The sequence below is a fragment of the Musa acuminata genome, chromosome BXJ2-4 (assembly GCF_036884655.1).
Source record: "Musa acuminata AAA Group cultivar baxijiao chromosome BXJ2-4, Cavendish_Baxijiao_AAA, whole genome shotgun sequence".
NCBI classification, from domain to species: domain Eukaryota; kingdom Viridiplantae; phylum Streptophyta; class Magnoliopsida; order Zingiberales; family Musaceae; genus Musa; species Musa acuminata.
In genome coordinates, this window is record NC_088341.1 from 40,849,533 (window position 1) to 40,871,854 (window position 22,322).

Here is a 22,322-nt window from a genome sequence, read left to right on the forward strand (position 1 = left end):
AAGAAAAAAAGGGACAAGAACACGGCGGAGACCAAACACGAATGGGAATTCCCTCACTTATTTCGCTCCTCCCCTCTAATTCCCGATCCATTCCCGCTTCGAATTCCTATTTCCAGTAAGAGTTGGATTACGACGAAAGGAGAAGAATCCAACGACAAAAGGCGAGATCTCTTTCCCTCCCCCTTCTCCCCCTCCCTCATCACTATTACTCGTCGCGATCCGATACGGCGACCGAGTCCGAGCGATTGGGCTCCTCCTTCGCCGGGTGGTGGTCAGGTGGCTTCCGTAACCCTTGTCCTTTACGGGCGGAGGTGATGCCGACGGCGCCAGGGGCGCGGTGGAGGAGCGTTGGCCGGTGGACCGAATCATAGGGTCGCTTCCCCCTTCTGATTCCAGTCCCTGATATCCGCCACCGCGACGAGCTGCCGCGCTATGGAGGTTGACTCCTCGATGCCCGCGGAACCCGACCACGATCCGGCCGCGGCAAAGCACCATGACCCCGCGAACGGGACTTCCTCACCGCTGCCCGCGTCTGGGACCGCGTCTTCGCCGGTGGAGGCGCAGGCGGTTGCTGCCGGGCCGAGGCCCGCGCCGACGTTCTCGGTGGTGAACGCGATCATAGAGAAGAAGGAGGATGGGCCCGGATGCAGGTGCGGCCACACGCTTACAGCCGTGGCGGCCGTTGGGGAGGAGGGAACTCCTGGGTACATTGGGCCGCGACTTATACTGTTCGGTGGTGCGACAGCGCTCGAGGGCAATTCTGCAGCTCCGGCATCGCCCGCAGGAAGTGCTGGCATCCGTATGTTTCCTATGTTGATATCTAAAGTTTCATTCCTTAATTTCCTGCATCAGTGTGCATCCCAATTGCTAACTTGTATTGGTACCCTATCTCTTGTTATAGAAGAACCTTTGCCTGGGATTAAAACTGTAACAAATAGATACGAGTTGAGCAATCTTAATTGAACTCATAGGGATCTATTCTAGCTACTCAGGAAAATTGTAGTAGGCAGAAGCAAGAAATAATGTTGAATTATGCTATTTGACCGTGAGATGCATCAGCTTGTATCTGAGTTGGTTTCTTGGGTGTTGGCTTAAATTTGTGAAAACTCAAAGATCTCATTGTTTCATCTGCTTCCCCATTGATTGCAGGTCTTGCAGGTGCAACAGCTGATGTTCATTGTTATGATGTGCTATCTAACAAATGGACAAGGTACATCTATTAATTGAGAATTGATTTATTTCTTACACACCAAATATCATACCTGTATTTGACGTTGATTTATGTGGCAAATTAATGATTTCTGTGTGAACAAGATCTTGCAGTCATTCCATATATATATATATATATATATATATATTTGTATGACATAGTGCTGAATGCTGATGTGTTCTTAGGCTAACACCTCTTGGAGAACCACCATCACCCAGAGCTGCACATGTTGCAACTGCTGTGGGCACTATGGTGGTAATTCAGGTACTTCTAAATTTTTATATTGAGTAGTTTTTTTTTAATAGTGCTTTATATAAGATGCTAAAACTCTCCTTGTTAGTACTGATTTACTCGAGTAAAAAACCATAAACTTTGAGGACATTCTTATATAAGATTTTATTTTTTGTCATTTGTTCAGGGTGGAATTGGTCCTGCCGGCTTGTCTGCAGAGGATCTTCAGGTTCTGGACCTAACACAACAGCGGCCACGGTGGCATAGGTTATAATCATATCAAGGCAACCAGCTTTAACTTTTACACAACTATGTTGTTATCACTAATGAAGTAACATTCTTGAACATAGGGTTGTTGTCCAAGGACCCGGTCCAGGACCACGTTATGGACATGTGATGGCTTTAGTTGGACAAAGATTCCTATTGGCAATTGGTGGAAATGATGGTAGGATCATTTTTTATTGTATATAATTGTGTGCTGTTTTTGTACCTCCAAAGTACTTGTGATGTTTTAGCATTTGGAGTTTTGGACGATATGTATATGAGTTTGTGAAAACAAGTTATTATGTCAGGGAAGCGGCCTTTGGCTGATGTTTGGGCCCTCGATACTGCTGCCAAACCCTATGAATGGAGGAAGTTGGAACCGGAAGGTGAAGGTCCACCCCCCTGCATGTGAGTACTCTAAGCAATAGTTTAATTTTTTTCACCTACAAGAGTGATGCCTTGTAACAATTTGTTCTCTAGGGGTAATCTGGCACATTAGTATTTTATACTGCATGGCCTAGTCAAAATGTTTTTTTTTGTTGCATAATGGCATGGTCATATTTTCATCCACTTATGTTTTTGTTCTGGTTCAATTTAAATCCAGTAGCATGTAAAGATTTCTTATTCAATGTCATTTAAAAAATTATTTCATCAATGGATGTTTATTCTTAAAGTGGATTGTTTTATTTTCCTGGCTAGCTCATAGGAGCTTTTGAGTTTGATGCATCATATCGTCTAGAAATTGTATGATATCATTGCATAAACTGATTTGTCCGACAGTAGCTCCAGCCATGAACCTTTGAAAACTATGATAGTTTTTGGATTTTTTAGTGTATAATTGGTTCTTTTAAGCCATGAGAATACTTATGTTAAAATTTTACAATCTTGAAAGTTGAAAGATGGATGTACGGTGTACCATAATCTTCAAAAATATCATACTAGCTCCAGATGTGATCCATCATTTGAGATTTTCCATCTATAAGTGACTATTGTAGTGCATATTGTATTGCATGTGTTTTGGAAGGGAGAAGAAGAACTGTAGGCATGGTTGTCTATCATGCTTGTACACTACAATTTGTTTCTGGTACATGCCTTGCTAGCTTCTTACTTGCACTCTTTGCTTTATGTTAATTGCCTTTGTGTTCATGCATATGTGCATAGCGTTGCTAGACTGTACTTCAATCTACAGAGTGACATGTGTATGCATGTGTGCTTGTGCATATCTAGACATGTTGCTGGTGCATGCACCATGGGAAATTGGGGAACATATTATGCCAGCATGACTTTATGATGCATGGTTGCAATTGCTTCTTTAAAATGAAAAGAAAAATATTTTCTTAGACAACATAGGACTTGTTCCCTGGTTCTATTATTAATACTAGCTCTTGGCACATGTTCTGCACATTGTGGACTCAAATAGTGGTGGATAGACATCAGGTTATCTGCAAGTGGATATTTATCAAACAGTACAACTAGTTATTAAGTTATATGAGGGTTGTTAATTATGAGAAAATGATTCCGTTGTCCACAACATACCCTCCCATATCTCACCTGGTCTATTGGCTGGGGTACAGCATGTTCCTTTTTTTTATTATAATACTAAATATGTATACTCTCACCAATATATTAGCACCATTCTATGATACTTTACCGTTTTAGTCTGTATTATTACAAACTATTTGTTCACAATCAAGACTCAAGAGTCTGTTGGTGTCTCTAGATCCTTTTGTCAACTAGCAGATCGTTCGATATTTGGTATCATTGTATCCCTTTTATCGGTTGTTCATTCTTTTGCCGCTTTTGAATGTTCTATCTTTTTCATGAATATTATATATCCTCCTCTAAGTGTATTAGTTAATTGCTTCTTTTCCACCTTTGGCATTCATCACCTTGTCTATATTTGTAAATATGAAATTATCAATAGCTTATCATTCACCTTCCTGACTTCTGTTTAGTTATATTGTGTGATATTTCTTAACTTTATATGTATTTAATTTTTTTTGTAACATTATGTTCTTAACTAATAACCAATTATGCTTTTAATGTTATATGGTTTGCATCTGATTAATCCTGATAATGGCGCCACTTGTCTATTGAGACTGAACCCCATATGACTACTGTTGCTGTTGTATGGGCTTTGAGGTGAAAGTTGTTAGAAAGTTGACTATAATGTAAATTCTGTGCTTCTACCATATGACTGCTTGTACCGGTTGTCATTTTTTTCATCCATGATATATATGTTTGATTGTTCACCAAGTTAAATGAAGTTTAGAGACATTTTGTTGTCTTAGGTATGCAACTGCAAGTGCACGCTCTGATGGTCTTCTCTTGCTTTGTGGTGGGAGGGATGCAAATGGAGTGGTGAGTGAAAATTGATTTTTATTATATGTAAAACAAAAGTTTAATGACAGTGATTCAAACTAGTTGCATTCTTGCATCAATGAAGCTTCAATTTTGCTTTCACAAGGTGGCTTCTATATGCTGCCTTTGCGGGGCATTTGCATAAGGCTTCTTTGTTGGATTTAAGTACTTCAAATTCATTGACTAAGTGAGAAACTAGAAGTATAAAGGGAGAAACTTAGATCACAGATATTTTGTTAAATGTGTACCAAAATATATGAGAAGAATTTGGAGGGTGAAAAGTCTGTTCGATTGATAGTCTTTTTAAAAAATGTAATTCTTCTCATTAACAGTAGCATGTATGTTGGTCATGGGAAAAAGCTTGACATATTAATTAAGAAAATTCATACAACCTTGTGAATAAGGAGACATATTCAAAATAGATAGCTAATCAAGAATCAGAGAAACTAAAAAGGTCTAAAAACTTTGGAAACCATCAGAAGTACCACTGGGGCTGCATACTACCATGAACTATCCTGCTTCATAAGATGAGATGCAATTCAATATGTTTGGGTTTAAGATTCTCATTGCCGATGACTTACATAATTGCAATAAGTCAAATCTGTAGCAACTTTCTAGAGCCACTGAAGAGAATATCAAGAATTTTTAAGATAAATACTCCAAATAAAAAATCATAAAAGATGACAATTGTACAATCAAAAGTACACTGATCTTTTCACCATTATGACAAAGGTCCCAAGGAATGAGCTGTTGGTTGAATCTATATGAGATATTTGGGGTTCTTCGTTCATGTCAAATTGGTATCAGTGTGCTATTGCATTAATGGACGTATGCATTCGACTTCAAAATAAATTATCAGAGTGGGAGAAAAAGAGACCAAAACTAAGAGAGCGCAAAAATATATGGATTTTAGTCTCAAAAGAAATCTATGTCAATTCAGATCAAATTTTTTAGCCAGTTGTAACTTCAGCCTGAGTCTTAACTACTATATATAGACCACTGAAAATTGTAAACATTGTATTGGAGTCCATAAAGGACTGTTGACTTACGTATAGCAGGTTGGAGATGAGTTGACGCCATTAGGGGAATGATAAGATTAGTCATTTGATACAACTTCAAAATTTGTTTGGAAAATGTCAACGGACTTCTGTGGCTCTTCTGAGATTGTGGTGATTAGATATTCTTTCTCTTAATTTTCAATTGTTTAGGTCATTTGATAAAAGCAAAATAAAATATGAACCATGACTTAAGCTTTGATACAGCTTTTGTTGGTCTTAGATTTTACACTTAACAGTAAATTTTGGAAAATAATGGATTTTCTAGGGTGAGTACAAAGTTTGGAGCATGGATTAATAATAATTGAGGGGTTACTGTCACTGAAGATTCTTTTTAACTTTATACTAGGTACATTGCCTAAGATGTGAGTATATACACCTTATTGGTACAACTCCACATGAAGGTTAATGCATATTTTGTTGCTTCTTGGAATTTGGGGGTTTTTTCTATCAATAGTTTGATAGGTATGTGCATATATAGTAGCTAAAGGAATATAATAGCAAACTAACCTCATGATACTAATGTAGGACATGATGCTCTGATACCAAATATGGTGTAGGACAAAATGCTCCCCTACCAAATTTGATGTAAGACGAACATGGATGAACAGAGAAGCTATTTTTTTCTAGTATTTGACGATTGGGGAATAGAAAACTGACATTTATTAGATAAAAGAAAAAAATAGATAAATACCGGGCACGCTAGCTCAAGAATTAAGTCCCTAAGAATGGAGTTCTTACAACTTATCACATCTCACACAAGAAAGATGAGAGCACCATTGTGAAAAAGAATGCACCACGCACATATAACGTGGCAAAACACAAAATTTGATTTATTTGTCCAATTTTATATTACATCCCTTTCCTCCTAAACACAAGACTCGCATATAATTTGGAAAGGTACAAATTTTCATTCACTTAGAATGTCTTCCCCCTTTTTATAGACGCTAAATACAAGAAAGAAAAAAATATACAAATAATTTTTTTTAATTTCTTAAATTAAGGAATCAATTGTTCCATCTATCAATTCTTAGATAATATTTGCTTTCATTTTTTATTTAAGAGATTGTCATCCTTATTAGCAGAATCTCTTATTAAAAATGATTTTCTTGTAGAACATCCTTTTTCAATCATATCTTTCCAGAAAATGTTCCAATAACCAGAGATGCTATGTATCCTTGTAAAAATTTTTGCTAGCATTGTTTTTTTTTATAATTTTCAAGAACGGGCACTTTTCCAAAATCTTCTGTAACTAGTCTTATTTTATTTAGCAAGTTATGATGCATTTCAAGGTTAATAGCATTCTTTACAACTATGCCTGTTGATAAGCAAGGATGCAAGCTTTGTACTGTGCTTTATCTATTTACTGAACATGAATTCTGGTGATTGATTTACATGTAATGTGTTGTTCCTGCAGCCACTTTCAAGTGCATATGGTCTTGCAAAACATAGGGATGGTCGTTGGGAGTGGGCTATAGCTCCTGGTGTCTCTCCATCACCAAGATACCAACATGCTGCTGTAAGACTTGCATTTCTTCTACAAATTTTTCTCATTATCTCTGTGTTTGTGTCATTATCAAATTCAATGAAGTAAAATATCAATAATGTTGCAGGTTTTTGTCAATGCAAGACTTCATGTCTCTGGAGGGGCTCTTGGTGGTGGACGCATGGTAGAAGATTCTTCGAGTATTGCAGGTACTTCATAATCACATATTGGAAATTTTTGATATTTTATGTAGATTGTGACTTGTCACTTGGCTTTGGCATGTTAGCTCCTGTCATATGTCAGCAAGAAAGAACATTGCTTGGTTGCCTTTGGCATGGAAATTTAGAGTTATTATAGTGTTAAATCATTCTGAGATGATAGTGTTTTTTCAATCTGTTACGATGTATGGTTAACATTTATCTTTCATTCCGAGTCTCTAACTCATAATTTAGAATTGTTCAGATGAAAAACCAACTTTTGAGAATTGGCATAATATCCTGATGCAAAGATTTTAATACTAGTCATATGCTAGTTTTAGTTACTTCAGACTGATATGGTTCTGATATACCTGATGGTATACCAACCTGAAGCATGCAGTATCATTGAATAAAATTATAAAAAATAAAAAATGTGTATGTAGCAGTGTCAAGCTATATGTTTTGATATTATTACTGGGTTGGATCAGTAAGCATCAATACATACATACCAATCTTGTCAGTATTTAAACCCTTACCCTATGCTAGATTGCATAAAATAATTTGGGTTCTGGCAGAACCAAGACTTGCTTACTTGAAGAATGAACTGTAGAAAAACAATTCACAATATGGTGGCGCACAAAAGTACAACTCACCAGTGGAACTGGAATGGAAGACCATGTAATAAAGAAAGCCTAGTTCATGAAGATAACTGACAAGGGGCAGGGATCCTAGTCAGGAATCCTATGGTTTGCCCATTGTTGGTTCTTCCAACCTCCAGGCTCCAACCAATGGTTTTAATCCAGGAATCCTAGTCAGTTGCCAGCTAGTCTGGTTCAGTACATCAATATGAGTGTGACTTGTTAGAAAAAAGGAAAAATATGATGAAACAACGGACAAAACCCCAATATAAAAAGGAAATGAAGGGGAGGTTGAAACCTTTCTTTCTCTTCTTTTCTACTAAATGGCAGATGGTGTCGGCATGAAGAATAAAGAGAAGAAAGTGACAAACTGTATTTAATGATTTTTTTTGAGTTAAGCTTTGTGCTGATCTGGATTGAGTTTGGTCCAAGCCAATCAATTTTGTTTTTTTAATTTTTTTGCTGTAACTAGATGGTCTTTGATGGAAACCCAGTTTAAAAATCAAGTCAACCAGGTTGCCTGTCACTTGACAAATATGAACTGGTTCAGCTGAGAGGTACACTGCTTTTCCTCAATCCTTGCTCGTGACCACTAACATATGTAGAGGATAGTGTATCTTGAATTCTTGATGATTCATAAGTGGCTTTGAATGCATTTAGTGGCAAACTAAATAGTTTTGTTGGATGCAAAACATTAGTAGTTGTGGGGAGCTAGGAAATTGGAGGAGATTTACCTGGTTGGGTTGCTTGTCACGCTTGAAGTACCTCGAAAACCACTAGCCCTTGCATTGATATTGTAAAAAGCTCCTGTATTTTTTGGTTTATTGCAGTGGAAGTTAATTTTGAGAGTCACATCATGGTGCTAAATATGCAATCTTTAGATGCATTATTTATAAACAGGGAGATTAAGAATAATATGATGTGTAATTGAAGTGGTTGATGTGGATGGTCAAGATGGAGAGCAGTTTCTAAAGTGTTGTGACATCACCCTGGCACTTATATTAAAATTTTACTAAGATAGGTTTAACATGATCTATTGATGTGTTAAAATATCAAGTGCTTGAGAAACAGCAACTTTCACAAGTGTAGCAATATGAAAACTTAATGGTAGTTTTTTGGTGTTAACCTAAGGATACAATTAAATATGCCAATTGATAATAAAATAGGATAGAGAGAGACCTGGGGGAGAGAGTTTGGGGGAGGGGGAGGGAGGGTTATCTAAGGTGGTTTAGGTTTTTACAAAGAAGATATAAACTTTTACTAGTAAGTGCAGTTGTTGTTGGAGGTACTAAGAGAAGTTTAGAGAAGAATTGTTTAGAAGAATTAAGAAGGGAAATGATGGAACTTTGATAATTTGGATTATCTGCTGACTTTGCCTTTATTAATGCTGGTGAAGAAACCATGTACTCATCTCCAAAAGTTTGTGATCAATGGCATTTTGTAGTTGTTTGCTAAAAACAAGAGTTCTTGAAGCAACTTGTCAAGCATGTTTCTTTGAGATGCCTAGGGTGGCAAGCAATTAAAATAATGTTTCACAATTACAACTGAAGCAACTGGAGCATGATTCTTCTATCATGTAGATTACTGCCTCCATTAAGATGCATGTGCTTTACCATAGTATATCCTTGATGGAATCTTTGGAAAGACTGACTTGGATTGACTTACTACTAACAACCTGGATGTAAATATATTTGGTCATGTTGACAAGAATTAGCTCCATGCAAATCATTAGTTATTAGGCTTGTGGGTTATGTATGCTTTTACAAATATATGACAGTATCTATGTGCCCCTCCTGTATGGGCTAACATGATGTAGGCCAAGTTGATGTCAGGCCATTCATGTTTAATTCCATATGGAAACCTGACTTTTAAGTATTATTTAAATACTAGTCCTATACCACTTTAAATAGGCTATTGGACTGGTATAGTACTGTATACCAAGCAGATGCAGACATATATTCTCCGATTTTGCTGAAAAATAATAAAAAATGAATGTCGGATAGTAATGATGTATATGAAACATTACTGGTTGTTGTTCAGGCCAATAAATGCTAGTTGGTACATATTGGTTAGATCAGTATTTTGACCTTGATTTTAAGAAAAGGTTTGGGCTTGAAAGGGTTCTTGCCAGGACTAGGGCCATCTGTTGGTTATTCAATTTATACCGTAGGTGTTGCTTTAGCATATTAACACCTGATGATTGTTTAATTACATAGATGGCAACTAGTTGACTCACTTACATCAGTGATTTTTGTTGTAAATTGACGATCTAGTTAATTGGTTTTAGTACCATCAGCCTGTTACTATATTATTTCTTAGATTTCTTTACTTCTCTCTACTTCTTCCATTTTCTATCAATTCTTGTCAACCAGTGATTTAAAAAGCGCTAGGCGCTCGCCCGAGCGAAGCGAGGCGCTAAAATATAAAAATATATAATATAATTAATAAATATAATTATTTAAAATTTTAAATAAAAATATGCTATTAAATTAAGAAAATCTAAGAGCGGCGGGAAGCAGTGGCGAGCGGCGGCAGCGGCGGGAAAGGGAAAGGGAGCGGGAGGCGCGAGCAACGGAAGGGCTCGCGGGAGGCGCGAGCAGCGGGAGTCGCGAGCAGAGGGAGGGCTCGCGAGAGGCGTGAGCAGCGGGAGGGCTCGCGGGAGTCGCGAGCAGCGGGAGGGCTCGCGGGAGGCGCGAGCAGCTGGAGGGCTCGCGGGAGGCGCGAGCAGCGACATCGACGAGCAGCGGCAACGGGAGCAGTAGCGACGAGCAGCGAGATCGGGAGCGGCGGCGGGTTAGGGTTGGGTAAGGGTTATATCGGTTTAGTTGGTTCGATTGAACCAACTAACAACCGAACCAGACCTAAAATCCTGGTTCGGTCACTTGGTTTACCCAGGCGCTCGCCCGAAGCACCCAGCGCCTGGGCTCGGGCGAGCGCCCAAGCGGCGCCTGTTTGAAGCGCGCCGCCTGGGACATTAGCGAGGCGCTCGGGCCTCGCCTCGCCTCGCCCGAGCGCCTAGGCGAGCCCTCCAGCTGCTCGCGCCTGGGACAATTGCAAATGCCATTTGTTGAAGCAATGAGATAGTGTTGGTTGACAAGCTGCCCAACTTTAGACTAGTCTAGCACATGATTAAGTAATAGCAGCTAGGCTAATTATTTAGTGCTTAACATTTTTTTAAACAGTGAGAACCCTGAAGGGGATACTGTGCTACATGTCTCCTGATGAGAATGATCCCATGTCAAGAAGTTGAAGTACATACATGCATATAGTTAATTGGTTAAGCATTTTGTCATGTGCCCAAAGCTGACTCCATCAAAGTTACACTGGTCATTGCAATGGTATCCGAACCACATTGCAACTCTCCTCCGAGGCTAATATGATGGGCTAGAATGACATCCAAGATGTTTCCTCAGTCCCACTAGGGAGTCAGGCCAAGTGGATTTAATTATGCAAGCATTATAGGATATATGTGGTATTTTGATGAGATCATCAGTGATGAGTTGGTAAGTTATTTAATATTCTAGTAGTTTTACATCACAATAGTAGGGAAAATATATAATTGCCTACGTGTTACAGTTTATAGTGTAGACTAAAGCATTTTAGGCCTTGTCATAAGACACGTCCATGTAGATACTGGATTAGTATGTTTGCTTGGTCAACATAACATGACTGGAATATCCATTTAATTATGCCCATAATGCCTAAAGCATCCTTGTTATAATTTTTTTAATTCTGTATCATGCAACTTCCTTTGCAAGGTCTTCAGATGAACTATATATGTTTGTTTGTTTTAGTACTGGACACTGCTGCTGGAGTTTGGTGTGACACAAAGTCTGTTGTTACAAGTCCCAGAACAGGAAGATACAGTGTTGATGCAGCTGGTGGAGATGCTTCTGTTGAGCTAACACGGCGTTGTAGGCATGCAGCTGCTGCAGTTGGAGATCTAATTTTTGTTCATGGAGGTTTACGTGGAGGTAAGAATTGGAAGTGATATTTTTAACATCAATGTTAGTTTTAACAAATATAAAGTAGTAATATGTTAACTGATACTACCCCAGTCTTGCTGATCTGCTTGTTCATGACATTGTGTGAAGTATTATGGTTTGTCTTATGAGCATTCATGCTTGTCATCTCCGTCTTAATTTTAATCTTATAAGCATTCATCCCTGTAGTTTCTTTTTTACCTTGGTTAGTTGTTCTCCATAGTATTAATTCCTTTCCTATTTAATAATGCAGTCCTTGTAGCATTGGTAGGAGTTTAAATATTTGTTAGTGAGAATGAAAAACTTGTTAGGACTGGTAAGTATTTAGAAGTCCTAATTAGATTCAAACTACTTGGTGTAGTTTCCAACAGAACTAACACGTAGTCTTTCTGCCGCATAATAAATGGAGGCTGGAATGGTTGACTTATCGAGTATTGCATGGCACCGAGTCTTTCTGAAACTGCTGACATATATATATATATATGTATATGTATATGTATATGCAAGGTTCGTCGTACCATACCGTACTGGCATTTTGACCCGAGCTCAGTATGGTACGGTACCGGTGTACTGAGCGGTACATCAGGGTGTACCGAACAATTCTATATTATTCATACTGTAGCACTGCTATAGTGCTACATTATAGTACTGTAGCGGTACTAGACGATCCGCATACCGATAACTTGTCGGACCGGTATGTACTGCCCGGTACGGACCGTATGTTTCGGTATGGCAGACCTTGTGTATATGTATATGTGTATGTATATCTGTATGTGTATATATGTATGTATATATATATATATATATATATATATATATATATATATATATATATATATATATATATATATATATATATATATATATATATATATATATATATATATATATAAAAGCTGTTTAGGCAAGTAGAATGAAGAGAGCAGAAAGGATGAGGAATTTACATATTTAACAAGCATAATGATTTTACATTTAAACACATTATTAGATTTGAAAGTTTTAACAAACAAGTGCTTGTAAAAATTGTGAAATTGAAATCTTGATCGGTGCAGGAGGTAACTTGTAGAAGCTGGATCTGAACCGGAATATTTTTGAGCCATGTGATCATACATTGGACACATCTTTTTTGACCGATCTATTTGTCCATGCCTTGACTGACTTACCATTTATACTCCTATTTTGCTTTGCAATGCCCTTCGAAGCTTTAAAACCATTTAAGCTTTTTGTTTATCTAGTTTTCCATAGACTAAGGTACAACATGAGCATGTGTTAAGCACTCACATGATCTGCATTGGAGTTCCTCAGGAATTTAGATACTGTAAATACAACGTGATGATGTTTAGTGCTAGTATAACTGTTACATTTTTGTTATAATGACAGCAATTGTTTCAAATCCTACTTGATTGCTTCTAGTTTGTAAGTGATTCATACATATGGTTGGATATTCCCAATTAGTATCAACTGGAAAATTTGGACTTTCAATCAGATATTATGCCCTCCTATCAGTGGAACAAATGGTAATTTTCAAATAATTTGTTAGTAAATTTAAGGACTGCTGGCAGATATGCCATAGGTAACTCTTCCATTTCCACCTGTGAGATGCCATTTTGTCTCAAACTGTTTGTCATGACTCACAAAGCAGATGCTTTTCTAACTCGTCCTGTCATGTTGTACATGTCCTTGCACACTGGCTTTTGTTATATTTGGATTGTATTCTTGTGATGCACGTTTATGTCTGATCTTATTGTTCTTTCTGATGGTGATAATCATCACAAATTTTGTCGCTTCATTTTTTAGCTAGATCATGAATTTTACTGCAGGTATGCTTCTTGATGATCTACTTGTTGCCGAAGATCTGGCTGCTGCTGAAACAACAAGTGCAGCTTCCCATGCTGCAGCTGCAGCTGCTGCTGCAAATGTACTAGGAAGATCACCGGGAGGATACATTTTCTCCAATGAAAGATCAAGACATACTATTCCTGAAGCGGTCCCTGATGGTGCAGTTGTGCTTGGAACTCCTGTGGCTCCTCCTGTCAATGGGGATACATACACTGACATAAGCTCTGATAATGTTATTCTCCTGGGACCTAGGTAGTATATCAGTTAGGATTAAGATTTATCTTGATTTTTTTCGTTTTGACTTAATATTACAGTATTATTGGAGTTTTGTTGCAAATTGCTAAATTGCTCTACTACGACAACAACAGCAACAATAAAACCGTAAGACAGAATTTTCTAGAATTTGTTGGAACCATTACTTAGGACTTATTTTGGTTCAGGAGACTGGGAAAAGGTGTTGAGTACTTGGTTGAAGCCTCAGCAGCAGAGGCCGTGGCAATAAGTGCTGCTTTAGCTGCTGCCAAGGCACGACAAGTCAATGGACAAATCGAGCAATTGCCTGATCAAGATCGTGATTCAGAGGCTACCCCTGGTGAGAAACAGGTCTCGAACCTGAGTAAAGCTTCAGATCCTTCTTTACCAAATAATGTCACACCCGCTGGTGTTCGACTACATCACAGAGCGGTCAGTACACAAAGAAGATCCCATGCTTTAACCTATGTTTGTCATCTGGTACAAATGATAACTACAACAGGAAAAGAACAGAACTTCTTTCTTGGTCTGTGTAATTTACCATGAACTTTCTGCAGGTGGTTGTAGCTGCAGAGACAGGTGGTGCTTTGGGTGGTATGGTCAGGCAGCTCTCAATTGATCAGTTTGAAAATGAAGGCAGAAGGGTCAGCTATGGCACTCCTGAGAGTGCAACTGCAGCTAGGAAATTATTAGATCGACAAATGTCTATCAATAGTGTGCCAAAAAAGGTAACACTGAATTTATAAGGCATTTACTTCAGTACAAATGCTTCTCTCTCCAAAAATATGAACCGAGGGATCATAATCTTTGCCTACATTAGGTGGTGCTATGGAGTGACCAGTTAATATATAAGGTACAAATTTATCATTCTAGCAGTTATGATACAGTTATGTGACTCTGCTGCTGAGCCTGAGCAGTAAAGAGTCTGAGGAGGGGCAGAAGAGCGGGATAGGAGGAGGAGAACAGGAGGTGAGGTGGGAGAGGTGGCGGTAGAGGAGAAGAGGAGGTGGAGGAGAGTCCCGGACGACGGGTGGCGGCTCGAAGTTTCATTTTAGCCATAGAAACGAAAATGTTCTTTGGTGTACCATAGCATAACCCATTTTATAATGCAATAAAGAGCTATATTCGGCATGTAATCTTCATGAAGTCTTGCAATTTTGGCTTGATATTTATGAACCAGTTATCGATCATTGGATGCTATGTTGAATATGTATCTTGCACACAGTGACTTAATCTCATGCTCTCAACATATAGGTTATTGCGCATCTATTAAAACCTCGTGGCTGGAAGCCTCCTGTACGCAGGCAGTTCTTCTTAGACTGCAATGAAATTGCTGATCTCTGTGATAGTGCAGAAAGAATATTCACTAGTGAACCAAGTGTTCTACAAATTAAAGCTCCTGTCAAAATCTTTGGTGATTTACATGGTCAGTTTGGAGATCTCATGCGTCTATTTGATGAGTATGGTGCTCCTTCAACAGCAGGGGACATATCGTAAGTATTTTTAATTTTATTAGGTACATTAATTGTAAGTCAATAGAATTCCTGTAATAGAAGGTTTTTCTGGAAGTTATCTAATAAAATATAAGTATGTTTCTTTAAGTTGGTCTAAGACACAATCAAGCTTTTTTTATCTTTCTGGGCTTGTTGCTTTGTTACATTGTTTGATACTTAAGACACCAAGTTTGATCAATCCATTCTACCTGTCTGGCATATATTGCAGTGCAAATAGCTACTAGTTTTTCACCAACAGTTCTCAACATGATAAGAGTGCAATTTTCTGTCTTGAAGTATCTTTTGTTTGTTCATTTTCCTGTGCTCTGCTTGTAATATTGTATTATCGTTGCCACTTTCAGTTATATTGATTATCTCTTCTTGGGTGATTATGTTGATCGTGGCCAGCATAGTCTGGAAACTATTGCTCTTCTCCTTGCATTGAAGGTAGTTTTTATGACACATGCAAGTTCTTAGAGATTCAATCTTCTACTTGTGAATTTTTTTAAGAAAATAGTCTGTCTACCAAACTAAACCAAATATTTATCATTGATATTGCAGGTTGAGTGTCCTCACAATGTACATTTAATTCGTGGAAACCATGAGGCAGCAGATATTAATGCTTTATTTGGGTTCCGGACTGAGTGCATTGAGCGCATGGTAATTATGTTTATCCTCGTCTTTTACCATTGTGATTATTTGAGAAAGCTTGTTCCATATCATGATTTGTCATCATGTGGAAACAGGGAGAACGAGATGGAATCTGGTGTTGGCACCGCATTAATCGATTGTTCAATTGGCTACCTTTATCTGCTTTAATTGAGAAGAAAATCATCTGCATGCATGGTGGCATCGGTCGGTCCATAAATCATGTAGAGCAGATTGCAAATCTTCAACGGCCTATCACAATGGAAACAGGATCAGTAGTTCTTATGGATCTTCTATGGTAATTATTTTAATAGTTAAAATTAAATGAGTACTATCTGATATTTGTTATAGTTTATCTATAAATAATTGTTTTTTGTTGTTATTCATGCAGGTCTGATCCTACAGAAAATGACAGCGTCGAGGGGTTAAGGCCAAATGCTAGGGGTCCAGGCTTGGTTACTTTTGGGGTTAGTGATTTAGGTCTGGCTTATTTTACTTTTTATTCTGCTACTGTGTGCTTATTTCGAGATTTTAATGCCTGGGGCAGCCTGACCGTGTTATGGAGTTCTGCAATAATAATGACCTCCAGTTGATAATACGAGCACACGAGTGTGTCATGGATGGTTTTGAGCGCTTTGCTCAGGGTCATTTGATTACTCTTTTCTCGGCAACTAATTATTGTGGTAAGGATCCATCTTTGGCATGCATAGTAGTCAGTTTAGATGTTCTTTCTTCTAATTTTCTTTTGGTCCATATACAGGAACTGCAAATAATGCAGGGGCAATCCTGGTTTTGGGAAGAGATCTTGTGGTCGTTCCAAAACTAATTCATCCTTTACCACCTGTCATCAATTCACCTGAAACATCACCAGAGCGTCGCATTGAGGATACATGGATGCAGGTGTGACATGGGTTCTTCCACAAGTCCACGGTCTTTGGACCTTTTGATGCTTGCAGTACATTGTAACTATATCTGATTCTATTTACTCGTTTCATGTTTCATCAGGAGCTCAATGCCAACAGACCACCTACACCGACCAGGGGCCGTCCTCAAGTGGCAAATGATCGAGGTTCTCTGGCCTGGATATAGTAATCATCTCCAGTGATGCAGTCATCGCTCTTCTTTGATCGGAGGCCGCTGGTGGAGGTTTAACTGACCTTTCTCAGTTTGAATCAAGGGAATCTGAGTGTAGGAGCTAACCAGTCTAAATAGTTTGGCGTAGGAGGCTGAATCTGAGGATGCTAAGTAGCTGGTCTGAGCCATTTAGCACATCGGATGGTTGATTTGCTTCATCAGGGAAGAGATCGATTTGAAGTTGCCCGAGTGGTTGTGGAGCTTAACCTCTATATATTCTGCAGTTGGATAAGGTGAGTGCACGTGGTCTCGCGTCACCCATTTATTTATATCACACATAGGCTTATTGTCTAGGTAATTCTTTCGTATGTTCATCTCTCTTCTTCGGAAAGATGGTGTTTTCGACGATCTCTACGGGAAATCTTGTATGATAGATTTTTCCTTACTAGCAGCACTTCTCCACTGTAATTATAAGGTTTTGAGTGATGTTCACCTTTGAGGATGATCCTTATCAGATAATTTTTTTTGGTCTATGAAACTATTTTTCATATAAGGCTATGGGATATTATTTCTTGAGCAATAATAAGTCATCTGAGTTTGTTTGATCGTTATTGCATTTGCTATTCACACTGCTCGGTTTTCATATAAGGCTATGGGTTATAAAGTTGTTTCTCGTTTGTTGCATCCAAGTCGGATTTCATAAGCTTAATACAAGTTTTATTTTTTTGAAAAAAGAAAGGTAAATCATTCTTTCACGTAAAAAAAAAGGAAAAAAAAAAAAGACGCCGAAGGGTTAGGCAAAGGGGGAGTCTCGCTAAGATTAGCTGGTTCAATTTACACAACAGAATTTGGCCGGCAAAACTTTGATAACCCTATCAGCTTAACACAAGTTACTGAGAGGTGATCTGTGCCAATAATTTGCGGCAGCACAAAAAAACTTGTTCCTCGGCAAGCTCCCACCTCTCGATCATTCTATCGCAGGTGTCTGCTTTTACGTTAGCAGCTCCAAAACTTAGTAAGAAAAGCACAAAACGAGAGTAACTAAGGCATAAAGGGGCTAACTATATAGTATCGTTCGTAATTAATTATCTTTGTTTTTATATTTTAAAAGTTAGTAAAATATCTAGGTTTATTTATCTTAACGTCGTTGATTTTATTAACAGAAACATAAAAATAAAGATAAAAAATTAATTTTAATGTTCTAATTGGTGGTGGCAAATAACGTCGGTGGTGACAAACGACGGCACTGCTGGGGTTGTGAGTGACTGTTGTGGATGAGGAGAGCGACAGTAAGAGATTAGGGTTACTCTACATCTATGTTGATGCTAACGTAATTATCAAGCGACTTTTTCATCGTTCTATTGGTGGTGGCAAATAACGTCGGTGGCGACAAACGACGGCACTGTTGGGGTTGTGAGTGGCTGTTGTGGATGAGGAGAGCGACGGTAAGAGATGAGGGTTACTCTACATCTATGTTGATGCTAACGTAATTGTCTAGCGACTTTTTCATCGTTCTATTTCCATGCCGACGTAGTTGCCAAATGGCTCTTTCGCTATTTCTACGCCTATGTAGTTGCCAAATGGCTCTTTCGCTACTCTACATCTGCGTTGGTGGCCCTTTCATTACTCTACATCTACATCGACATCAACGTAGATAGTGGTAGTCTCATCGTTGACCTGTTGGGTACGTATTCAAAGACAAAAATATACATCCCGAAATTCGACGATGAGTACGCCATTGCACCTGTCGTCGACGTAATTGCTGAGTGATTTTTATCTCTCACCGTCCTCCGCCACCATCAATTGAAATATTAAAATTATATCTTTGTATTTCTGTCGGTAAAACTGAATTAAATTGATCTAAATATTTTATTTTTATAATTATAAAAATATCAATATAACTTTTGAAAGAGATAAAAATATCAAAAATAACTAACACATCTAATTGACCTTAAAAAAGATTATGCATAACAAATAGTTCGAGAAACACATTGAATAGCCATATTCAAAACATTTTGATAATAATCAATAAAACCAATTTTTTCATCAAAACCAAAAGATATGTTTGCCGAAACTAAATCTAACTAATTATTCATGATTTTTTAATTAAAATAAAAAAAGACTAATGAGGCACCCAAAAATTTGGATTTGATCTTTTTATACAAGCTTATGTCGGATATTTCTTCTCAATATTCTCGTAAAAGATTTCATTCCTTCTCATTCTTTAAATTTAAAAATCCGATTGAGACAATTACAAGGAGATTCAAATCTTTTTAATTTAAAAAAATCATAAAATCAACAATTTCGATTCTTCAAAACTAGAAACAAAATCGAATTGTCTGAAATTTTAATTCCGTTTTAAATCAACAAATCACCTAACAAACAAAAACAAAACCAAATCGAACCTAAGTCAGGTTTGTGTAGAGGTTTTGTGCTCCACATGCGGACCCCAAACATTGAAGGATCGAAGGAACAAGGATTCGTAGCAATTTGCATACTTGTGAAGCACAAGAGAGGATAGGGTACCATACATAAAAGACATTTCTGAATTATCATATGAAATCAAACACAATACTCGGGGATACCATTAGGCAACCTGACAAACTTGAGTCGTCCAAGAACAACTCAAGACAATGATAACAAAAAAAGTAATTAAATTGCAAGTTTAAGCAAATTGGCAACAAAATTAGACAGACAAGGTAGCTTAGCGGTATCGGCGAAGCGACAATGTCTGGTTCCTCTTCCAGGTTGCCCTTCGAGATGGTCTGGCCTTGTGATGAAGGTGACCTTTGCCGCGAAGACCCCTGTACTTCTTACCAGCTGAAGTGAGACCACGTAACTCACGGTGCTTGTGAACTCCCTTGCAAATCCAGTTGATCCTAGGGTCGTTGCGAATCGCACCATGAGCCGGATCAATAAGAATAATCTCATAATATTTGTAAGTTGAATCCTGTGTAACATAAAATGCTACAAGTTAATTCATTGAATTAAGTTCAAAACGTGAAGAATGTTCATGAAGATAAAAAGCTAGTAAGTCTAGGATAAAGCAAGATGGCTGACCTCATTGACCCAGTAAGAGTTGAGGACCCTGAGGCCTCCTAACTTTCGACCAGCTCTCTCCTCTGCAACCGAGCGCTTGTTTCTCTGGAACTTGAGCTGAGTGATACCCTGATGCTTGGGCTTTCCATAGACAATACCCTTGGGAACTGGCCTCTTCCTGCCACCGCGTCTAACACGGACTCGGTAAATCACATAACCCTACATGTTAAGAATAAAACATTATTAGCAACATAACAACTGAAGAACAAAATTGGAGCAGAGAAGGAGAAACAGTGTTGTCTCTAGAAACTCACTATTTACAAAGGTAGGCATGGATTGCAAATGCAAATATTCTTTGTAACCAAGTTTAATATAACACAATGCATATGTGGAAAATGTTTCAAATCAGCTAGACTATAAAAAGCACCTGGAAAACTTATAAAATGAATAGCATTAAAGCTCCAACTTGAAAAATGACCATGTATTAAAGATAAATATAGCATTAACAATAGAGTACATCTAATAAAGCTCCAACTTGAGAAAAGATCATGTATTAAAGATAAAGATAGCCTGTTACATGACCTGACATAACACATTTTTATAGGCAATTAAACTCTTTGTTTGGTTCACTATATCTTCAGTAGGTTGCGGATGAACCGTTGATCAATATCACAGGATACAAATGATTATTATACTTCAGATTGAACATTAGGAAGTTCCTAGACCAAATCTAATTGAGAATTTTGTAATCATGAACTTGCATAAAATGTGCAAAAATTGTCCTCTAAACTAGCAGGATCCCTCAACATATTAGATGCCTATCCGCATTCTCAATTACAACATCCACGAGATTCATACCTCTGCATTAGAAGGCACATATAGGCATATAAATGAAATGATCAAAAGAAAAAATTGGCATCAAAGCTAATTCAAAAACTAACTTTCTTCATTAAAAGTTCAGTTGAATCGATACTTGATAAGAATCAGCAGCCATTAAGAGCCTACTTTTATTCACAGATGAATCAACCACTCCAACATTACCCTAACTTTCCAATCAAATTAGACTCATGACAACAAATAATAACATTGACAATAACAGAAAATAAATTCATTATCCATCTTCAATAATGATAAACAATCAAAGGGAATGAAACAAACACCAAACTAGTACACAAGACAACAATTAGAACAGTCGCAACTACAAAAATGTCCCTCATAGTATCATGACTAGGCTGTTCCACACGTACTATTTCTTGCTAGTTCACCCAGACAAGATCAAGAACAATCAGTATATTTTACCATTTCGATACTGGTATATTGCCCATACTAAGGTCATTAATCACATAAAATTCATATCCTAATAAATGAGGATTTTGTCACTGTCTTTCTCTAAGCTAGATCATAGATTTTCCGATCCAACAGGTGTATACTTCTACAGAAGATCCACTAATCATATTGCAATATTGTTGTCCACCAAACAAAGTTTCTTCTTCATACAACTATCAATAAAGCACATTATTTCTAACATATTTTCAAAATCATGCGCCTCATTTTTTACAGAATGAGATAAAGGCAGAGCTTGTTTATGTCCACCCAGAAATAGAATTTCAGAAACAATACGATGATAAACCATAAAGAGCAGTTTTTTCACGTAACTACAAAGCCAAAATCCCATCTCATCTTAAAAGGCGAACGAAACCAAACTCTCGTCTCGCTCCTCAAATTGGTCCCTAAATTAAATCAAACAGATTCAAGAACAAATTGCTCTTACAAAACAAATCCACCGAGCATAAACTTAATGTTGCACGCAAATCGAGAAGAATACAATAGGATTTAAGAACACTATTCTCACACACAAATGCTCTACAACGAGAACAGCAAACACATGTCTAGAATGCTATGTGGCGGAAGAAACGACGCCGATCTACCTGCTTAGCCTTGAAACCAAGGCGCCGAGCCTTGTCGGGGCGCGTTGGCCTCGTGACGCGCACGATCGACGGGAGCTGTCGGTACTCCCAGCACCGCACCCGCTGCAGGAACCGCATCACGTCCGACTGCTTCTTCCTCCATAGCTCCGACACGTACTTGTACGCCCCTGAAACCCCACCCAAAGACCAACCAACCACAGCACAGTCAGATCAACCACACGTACCGAGAGAGAGAGAGAGAGAGAGACTCACCCATGGCTCGGACGCGAGGAGCTGCTCTGCGGCGATCGGCTAGGGTTTGCTCATGGCAGGGGCGAGCCGGGCTTAAAATGAAGTGAGTAGTGTGTCGAGCGAATTATGGGTCGTCGGATGGAGAAGGTATGATCTCATCCGGCGTGCATCAAGGGTTTTGGCAGCTCGTTTGGTTCCCGTGCTTTAGATTTCGTGCATGCGTGACAACGGACGGCGATCGCTTACGGGTTGGAGTTTGTGGGCTTCGGTAGGCCTGGATCGTTGTGAAGCCCAAATCTGCTCCGCTTAACAGGCCATCATTTATGGGCCGACTGGTGAATTAGTGTTCGATTCTCTTCGTAATATTAAAACGAGCGCTTGACATATTATACT

At 38.3% G+C, this 22,322-nt stretch overlaps 2 protein-coding genes across 7 annotated transcripts; one reads left to right on the forward strand and one right to left on the reverse strand.

Moving 5' to 3' along the window:
* Positions 1-17,342, forward strand: LOC103982958 (serine/threonine-protein phosphatase BSL3). Of its 6 annotated transcripts, none has more exons than XR_671538.3 (22): positions 1-799; positions 1,150-1,210; positions 1,396-1,474; positions 1,629-1,708; positions 1,792-1,886; positions 2,014-2,113; positions 3,997-4,066; positions 6,539-6,640; positions 6,735-6,816; positions 11,237-11,416; positions 13,246-13,516; positions 13,705-13,948; positions 14,074-14,244; positions 14,771-15,009; positions 15,372-15,456; positions 15,571-15,669; positions 15,756-15,955; positions 16,049-16,124; positions 16,205-16,340; positions 16,418-16,557; positions 16,663-16,803; positions 16,870-17,342. XR_671538.3 is itself a non-coding variant. In XM_009400066.3 (21 exons), exons 1-21 carry the CDS (start codon positions 433-435, stop codon positions 16,744-16,746), a joined length of 2,961 nt encoding a protein of 986 aa, XP_009398341.2. In that variant the 5' UTR covers positions 1-432; the 3' UTR covers positions 16,747-17,342. The 6 variants fall into 6 exon arrangements, 2 of the variants coding, with proteins under 2 accessions (XP_009398341.2, XP_009398342.2); XR_671540.3 differs by having other exon boundaries at positions 16,880-17,342; XR_671539.3 differs by having other exon boundaries at positions 16,663-16,797.
* Positions 17,343-19,259: 1,917 nt separating this feature from the next.
* On the reverse strand, positions 19,260-22,088 carry LOC135610897 (large ribosomal subunit protein eL15z-like). Its single transcript, XM_065105919.1, has 4 exons — positions 21,951-22,088; positions 21,699-21,865; positions 19,792-19,989; positions 19,260-19,681 (listed from the first exon to the last, which is right to left on the reverse strand). Exons 1-4 carry the CDS (start codon positions 21,952-21,954, stop codon positions 19,436-19,438), a joined length of 615 nt encoding a protein of 204 aa, XP_064961991.1. The 5' UTR covers positions 21,955-22,088; the 3' UTR covers positions 19,260-19,435.
* Positions 22,089-22,322: the final 234 nt, after the last annotated feature.